Raw genomic sequence first — 7,956 nt, 5'->3', positions numbered from 1 at the left:
TCTCAGATCCAAACGTGCCTTGAAAAAAGCATGAAAATTGCCCGAGTTCTACACATCTCTACAAAGATTATTAATGTGCAAGTGAGGAACTGAAAAACAAGTTACCAAGATAAAAATCCACCCTCTCTAGAGTCATCTGTTTTATCAGTGGTGACTCAAGCTTCTCCAGAGGAATAACTAATCTGAAGGGATATGAAACAGCTAGTAAACAAAAATAAATTCACTTTATTTTCAAGATAAGAGTGTTTCCTGACCTGCCCTGTCTGGCCATTAGAAGACAAATGAAATCCTTCACGACTTTGATTTCCACATACCAGGATAGTATTTTTACAACGTTCAATGAAATTCACACCTATTTACTGCAAGGGAGTGCTCTGAAACATCACCTCCTGTGGTAGGGCAGGGAAGCAAAACAGCTTTGGAATTTTTTGTGCAAAAGAATTCCGTGACAGATTATTTGTATGCAGAACAGTAAACTGACATGAAGAGCAATCAATCAACAGACAAGCAAGCAAGCAAAGAATTGTTTTTGTCGGAGGCAGTAGCTAGCTGCTATAGCATGGAGTTGTGGCAGGGATGGGCAGCTGGGGTCCGGGACAGGCTGTGCACCAGAGGGCGGTGGGCACGGAACTGGCTGCCCAGGGCTGCGGGACTGCCGGAGTTCAAGCAAGCAGTGTCGGACACCGCTCTCGAACACGGGGTTTGGGTTTTGGACTCGGTAATCCCGCCAACTTGGGAGACAGTCTGTGATTCTGGGCTGCGCACTGAGAGAACAACAGACGACGGCGATGGGACAACGAGGCACTCAGCGAAGCACGCGGCGCTGGCGGCACAACTGAGGAACGCGCTTCCCGCCGTTCCGCCGCCAGCAGCAGTTCCGGCGCGAGACGGGAAAGCCACGCGGAGCGGGACGGGCGCCTAGCTTGAGCGCCGCAGAGGCTTCTGGGTAGAGCAGCCCCGGCGCACCGCCTTTGCGTCACCTTCGCCAGGTGCGCGCATGCGCAAGAGCTCCATCCGCCGCCCAGCCGCCCACAGGTGGGGGAGGGTAGGAGCGGCCGCAGCGCCTCGCGGTGAGCCCAGGCACCCCCTCCGTCCGGAGGCGGGCGGGGATGGAGGCGCCTTCTTCCAGCACGGGCCCGCAGCCTCATCGGATAGGCCTCTGAGCGCTCTATCGCCACTCCGAAGGCCGCCGCCGGCGTGAGGGAGGAGGAGGGGCCGCGCGAACATGGCCGCCGCCTCCAAGTGGGAGCGCCTGAGGCCGCTACGGCCGGACACGCTGCGTCTGAGCGCGGTACGCGGCGGGCGGGGGCGGGAGGTGCCGCCTGGGAACGGAGTGAGGGCGGGGCCGGGCTGACGCTTGGCTCCTGCCGCTGAGGGGCCGGAGGAAGGAGGGGTGCGTGGGGCGGGACGGCGCTGCGGGATGCTGGGAGCCGCGCTGGGCGCTGCGCTCGGGGTTGCCCCAGCGGTACGAGCTATGGTTGAGTTGAACGGGCTGTGAGCGCACTGGAGGAAAGCAGCCAGGCTGCATCTGAGCGTTTTATTCCTCTCAACGACTCAGAGGTTCAGAGGAAAGCAAGGGTGACGAGCTAAAGGGAAAAAAAGCTTCAGTTTACTAAATATTATAGCGGAATGTGAGATGATACAATGTAATGTAATGCGATTGTCCGGAGGAGGACCAAGGTGATCAGGGGGCTGTTGCATCTCTCCTACAAAGAAAGGCTGAGGGAGTTGGGCTTGTTCAGCCTGGAGGAAAGAAGGCTGTGGGGTGACTTCATTGCAGCCTTCCAGTACCTAAAGGGAATCTACACACAGGAGGGGAGTCAGCTCTTTGAAAGGGTAGATAACAGCAGGACAAGGGGAAATGGTTTTAAGTTGAGGGAGGGAAGATTTAGGTTGGATGTCAGGGGGAAGCTCTTTACAGAGAGAGTGGTGAGGTGCTGGAACAGGCTGCCCAGAGAGGTTGTGGATGCCCCGTCCCTGGAGGTGTTGAAGGCCAGACTGGACAGGGCCCTGGGTAGCCTGGTCTAGCATTAAATGGGGAGGTTGGTGGCCCTGCATGTGGCAGGGGTGTTGGAGCTTCATGATCCTTGAGGTCCCTTCCAACCCGGACCATTCTGTCATTCTGTGATTGGAATTGAAGCTAATAAATAAAACGTGAAAGAGGGAGAGTTTCTGAAACTGAGGTTGTTATCCTGATGCTGGAGGTGAAGCAGCCATGGAGCAGAAAGAGTTGACAGGACACCCAGAGATCAATGCTTGCAGGCTACAGCTAAGATTTCTAACAAAGCTCTCTGTAGGTAAAACTTTGCTTCCCAGCCAGAATAGGTGTTTCCATCAACGCCTTTAAATTTTAATGAATATATATGACTCCAGAGAACAGAGTAACAGAATTAATAGAAACCCAGTATATTCTAAGTACTTGTTACAGTTGGAAAGGCAATACAAGAGTGGAATCGTAAATGGCCTGGGCTGAAAAGGATCACAGTGATCATCAACCCTGCTATGTGCAGGGTCACCAACTACCCGACCAGACAATGGCAGAAGGGACAAATAGGAAAGGAATGTTCACCCATCTCCAAGGATCTGGGCTCATGGGGAAAAGCTCCACAAGGGGAGTGTGGGGGGGGATCTCCAACCAGAGATCTTTCCCTACTGGCAGTCAGCCCTTAAATGAGGTCTGAGAGAAGTGCAGCCAGGTTCCACCCCTTTGGGTCACACAGGTGAATTGCCTTCACCTGTGCTCTCAGGGCTGACTAGGTCTTTTTCCCAGGTGATCAATCAGTGGTTCAGGCTGTAACTCATACAGTACTAAAATCTGGAATGTAATGGAATGTAATCCCTTAAGAAGAGAAAACAGTTTTGTTTTTGTCTATTTCAAAAAAAAAAAAAAAAAAAAAAAGCAAAAACAAAAAACCAACAACTTGACACTGTGCTATAAGCAAAAAACACAGAATGAGAAAGAGGAGGTGGAGCTGCTGGGGTCTCAGAGAAGGACAAGGAGGTGAAGCCGGGACAGCGATGTGGAAGGCAGTGCAGAATGGTTGGAAAGCAGCAGCGGTGGCTGAGGCCTATGGGCAGCTGTGGAGTGGAGAGGTCTCATGAGGCTCATAAAGGTGTATAGGCCCTGTGGGTTGGGGTTGTGTTCTGGGCCATATAGGGGGGATCTTGGAGCCCTGTAGAGCCTTTGTGGGGGGAGCATTCGAGGAATACAGGACCATAGAGATCCCATAAATGCTGTGAGGGAGGAGTTGGGGCCATATAGATTTTATAGAGGGCTCCTAGGACATCATAGCGCAACAGAGGCACTTTACAGTGCCCCCTAGGGGTTGCTCAAGGCTTTCTAGTCTCTCACAGGTATTTTCTCAGTTCACGAGTGCACAATTTGCAGTCAACCTCATCAGACTCTGGTGATGCTAGGCACCTAATTAGCCTGCTCATCTTGTTCATGTCTGCTGCTGCACTGACCCTGAAGTACATAGCAAGACCTCCAACTGCTTGCATGTCTGCAGTGTGATATGGGGGCCTGGGTGCAAGGCGTGAGAAAGGGCTGAGTGGCTGTGCTGGATGGTGACTGCATCACCTCCCTGGGTTGCCTATTCCAATGGCTCACCATTCTTTCCAAGAAAAAAAAAAACCAAAAACATTTCCTAGTATTCAACCACCCCTGGCACAACATATGCCGTGCCCTCTTGTCCTGTTGCTGTTACCTGGGAGAAGAGGCCAACCTCTACCTCACTGCGACCTCCTTTCAGGCAGTTGTAGAGAGCAGTAAGGCCTCCCTTGAGCTTCCTCTTTTCCAGACTGAACAATCCCAGTTCTCTCAGCTGCTCCCTGTAAGACTTGTTTACATTCAGGTCTGGAGCACAAACCTTTAAATTCTCTCAAACTTTTATTCACTTTGGCAGTTGAGCTGGTTGTTGCTTGGTAGTATTGCTTTAAAGCTATAAAGAAGGTGATACCAGTTTTTTCACTGGTTTGAAATTTCTTATTAGAGCTATGATTACTAGAGACCAGTAGTTTATCTGGGTGTTTAGATGAGTCAGCCAGGAGTGATGCCCTCCTGAACCTGTATCTCGAGAACAGAGAAATCAGGAGCGTGGTACTCAGAAGCAGAGTTTGAGGTCCTGAGTTTAGCAAGAAAGGTAAGTAGCAGAGCACAAGGCCAGGACTTCGGGAGAGCAGACTTCAAGACTCAGATTATTCATGCAACATGTCACTGAGATATGGGAGAGGCAGCTTGAAAAGATAAAGGGTGGAGGCCTCTAAGGACACAATCAAGGATGACTGGATCTTTTACTGCTGTGTTAACAGTCAAGGAAGGGTGATTGGAGGAGAATGTGAATTCGCTGCTAAAGGGAAGAAGTAGTTTAGTGAAAGCAGATACAGACAAGGCTGAAGTGCTCAGCCCTCTTACTTAGCTCTTTGGATGTGATATCCCTTAGGCTTTGTGCCTAACAAGTAGGATTTGAGCTGGAAAGGAACAGCCAGCAAGGAAACAGAAACCTCAACCTGAGTCTGTAGGACCTAGTGGAGGGTAGTAATATCACTAATAAAGGGTCTGAGAGACCTGGCTGATGTCATTGTTAGGTTGTACTCTGATCTGTGAGAGGTTGTGGAACAGAAAGAAGGTGATTGGAAACAGCCAAGTGTGACTGTCCTTGCAAACTGAGTACCTTCAGTGACTGTAAATCCAAACTGCAGATGTCATCTACATTAATGTTAGCGGGACTTTTGAAGTGGTCTCCAGCAGCGTCGTCTTCTTTAAGTGGATGTACTACAGATAGCAGGTGAATTCAAAACTGACTGGATCATTAAGCTTAAAGAGGAGTGCACAAAGGTTTATACTTAACATGAAAGTGGGTTTCATGGGGAATTCTTCAGGGGTCTACTGTGGGACCAATAATGTTAAATATGTTTATCAGTGATGTAGAGGAGGACATGGGATGTGCCCTTCTGATGCTTACAGGTTGTCAGCAAATGGGGAGGGGAACATGTTAGGAACCTCTGCATAGGCTGAAGGGATGGATCATCAAGGAACTGATCAACTTGAACAAGGAAGTTGAAAAGTCGTGAATTCTACACCTGGAAGTGTAACTTAACATGGTAAAGGCTGTGAGATGCTATGGAATGATCCTGCTGAAGAGTCCTGTTTTGACCTGAAAGTCTGTATGGACAGTGGGCTAAATATGAGCTAACAGTATGTTCTGGCATTGAGGCATATGGGATTTGTTGGCTTGGCCAAAGGAAGTAGAGTTCTCCTTTACTTGTCAAGTATTACGTTGCTCCTGGAGTGCTGTGTCTTATTTGGGACTGACCAGTACAGGAAGGATGGTGATAAACTTGAGTGCAGCCATCAGACGTCTGTCAAAAGTGGTACATGTGTTAGGGCACATAACTGAAGGAACATTTTAAGCCACAGCAACCCACAACTATTTGCAGGGAAGTTGTCAAGAAGCTGCAGCCAGACACTTAGCAGCAGTGTATGATGACAGGCTAAAAGGAAATAACCATAAGTTGAAACATCAGGAGAGATTGCAAATTGGCAGAAAGGTAAATGTTTTCATCATAAAGATAGGCAAGTGGAATGGGATGCTTAGAGAGATACAGCCATGACCCTTGGAAGCTTTCCAGACCCAATTGGAAGGTGATCTGATGTAACAGCTGTTTCTGTTTTGAATGGGAGGTTGGTCCAGAAACTTTGAGATCTCTTCCAGTTAGAGTGAGTCTGAATTTGAAATAATGCTTTTGTTAAATTACAGTGGGAGAATAGAATAAAGTACATAGCTACACTTATCGTGTGAGTTTTGTGAAGTTTGCTGCAGAATAATTGCGATGCTGTACATTACCCTATATCAACTGTATGTGAGTTATTACATGGAATGGCTAGAACTGGTATTTATAGACTTTATAGATAGATACTGGTTTGTGTTGTGATCACTGCCTGAGATTTATGAAGTTTATTGATGTTTCCTGCCTTCCAAAACAGCAGGAGATGTGCTGAACTTAAGAACTGAAAAATCTGACGGGTATTAATGTGTGTGTGCCTCTTCTATCGAATGGGGTTCCTTCACAGTTGAGCTGTCAGCACTCCTGTTACAGTAGCATCTAGAGTTGGGTCATGGGTTTCTCTGTTAAAAGCTTCCTGTGCTTCCTTGAAAACAGCAGGTATCTTGCATTAATTATACTTCATTTTTTTCCTCAGACACCAATGCTCAACTTGAATTTGGATGATGACATGCCAGTTGTAAAAAGTAAGTGGCTGCATTCCGTGTGTTATCCTTGAAGTATTTAATGTTTGGTTTTTTTTACAGTGGTGACACATGCTGTAAACAAATGTGAAATTGGTACGGACCTCATATAGACAGAACAGGGAGAATGCTGCATACTTAATTAACTAGCAAATATGGCATTGCATTTGTCATGGTTTTCGCTCTTCTCTTTCCATCTTCCAAGTATATATCCCTACATCTATCAAGCAAATGAGCTTACAGAGAAGTAACCTAGGCCATCACGCTGCCTAGCATTATTTTTCAATTGGTACTAATAACTAGCATTATTTTTCAATCAGTACTGACATATGTAAACGCAGGGTTGAGCAAATTTAGGTTTTTTTGTTGTTGTTATGATTTTGCTTCTCACTGATAGAATATTCTTACAAATCTTACAGTAACATCATTCAAAATGGATTAGAGAGCTGTTGGACCTGTCACTTCTGTTTAAAAAAAAAAAAAAAGCACAGTCTCGTAGCCATAGAATGAGAGCGATACGTTGCAAATAAAAGAGCATGTCTCGTTCATCCTGGGAAAAAGTTGAAGCAGAGTGTTTCTAGGGAACCTTCCTTACACATGCATCCATGTTCTCTGGAAGCATTAGATCATATTTAGAGGCAAAGTTTGATAAGATATGAAATATTTTGCAGTACAAGGCACAAGTAGCAGTGGTATTTTACAGTCTTTTATTGACTAGCATCAGAGATTTTAGATGAGAGCATAGGTACCCTAAGTACTTTTGTGCTTTAAAATGAAGGAGTGGTCAGGCATATGTAAATAACAATATAACATTAACCAAGCTGTTGATGGGTCCTTTTCTGCTCTGATACTGTACAATGGTGATTCTTGATTTGTAGATCTTTGTCATATAGTAAATTAAACAGTGACTTCACCAGTTTTTAGGCCCTGAGGCTAAACAGTGCAGTACATGTTAAGTGTGTCCATACACTACATTCTTAGACTCTGGAACCAAGTGGACTGAAATAGTCCCTGGAAGCAAGCTAACTCCTGAACTATGCCTGAGAATTATTTGGGAGACCTACTAGTTGCTGTGAGTCAAGAAGGTGCGAAGAACTGTTTTAGTAGTGTCTGGGAGTAAGTGATAAAGCTGCAGTTCTCTGTCAGTGCCCTGATGCTACCTGTAATTAACCTAAGTTTTTTGTTGGTATTGATTTAATAGTCAGAGCTCGCGTCCTACAAATCATGTGGTGACGTGACTGTTATTACACATGCTAGTTATAAATGTTGAAAGCACAAAGATGTGCATTTTCTATTTAGATAAAACCACTGCATCTTGCTAATGGACTTCATGATGCAAATGATTGAATTCTTTCAAACTCACACGTTAATTGCTACTTGATCGCTTGTTTTCTCAGAGACGTTTCATATTCCTATAGTAACGTACCCTAAATATTGTATCAAAAACATTACAGAAACTCTGAAGGTCAAAAGGCCTCGATTTGATGCATCCTTGGTTTATTTGACTCGAAAATTCATGGATCTTGTCAAAAGAGCTCCAGATGGTGTCCTTGATTTAAACGACGTAGCAACAGCTCTTGGAGTACAAAAACGAAGAGTGTACGACATCACCAGTGTGTTGGATGGGATCGACTTAATTCAGAAAAGATCAAAGAATCACATCCAGTGGGTGTAAGTTGGCTGGGAAATTTGTGATTTCTGAAACAAT

The 7,956-nt window shown here is 46.1% G+C and overlaps 1 protein-coding gene and 1 long non-coding RNA gene across 3 annotated transcripts in view; one reads left to right on the top strand and one right to left on the bottom strand.

Moving 5' to 3' along the window:
* Positions 1 to 972: 972 nt before the first annotated feature.
* E2F6 (E2F transcription factor 6) overlaps positions 973 to 7,956 on the top strand; it is an 11,464-nt gene continuing 4,480 nt past the window's right edge. The window contains exons 1-3 of the mRNA XM_090136370.1: positions 973 to 1,291; positions 6,203 to 6,251; positions 7,703 to 7,919. Of these exons, the coding sequence (XP_089992496.1) occupies positions 1,226 to 1,291; positions 6,203 to 6,251; positions 7,703 to 7,919 (332 nt within the window). The 5' untranslated portion in view covers positions 973 to 1,225. The remainder of the gene's footprint in view (positions 1,292 to 6,202; positions 6,252 to 7,702; positions 7,920 to 7,956) is intronic.
* The window catches only part of LOC116240382 (uncharacterized), a 21,171-nt gene continuing 21,072 nt past the window's right edge, over positions 7,858 to 7,956 (bottom strand). For both annotated transcript variants that reach the window (XR_016464536.1, XR_004169294.2), the window contains one exon: positions 7,858 to 7,946. This is a non-coding gene — a long non-coding RNA (uncharacterized LOC116240382). The remainder of the gene's footprint in view (positions 7,947 to 7,956) is intronic.

The sequence above is a fragment of the Phasianus colchicus genome, chromosome 2, assembly GCF_987193195.1.
Source record: "Phasianus colchicus chromosome 2, bPhaCol1.hap1.1, whole genome shotgun sequence".
NCBI lineage: Eukaryota > Metazoa > Chordata > Aves > Galliformes > Phasianidae > Phasianus > Phasianus colchicus.
Note: the sequence above shows the minus strand (reverse complement) of the source record. Positions and strands in the feature narration are given on the sequence as shown.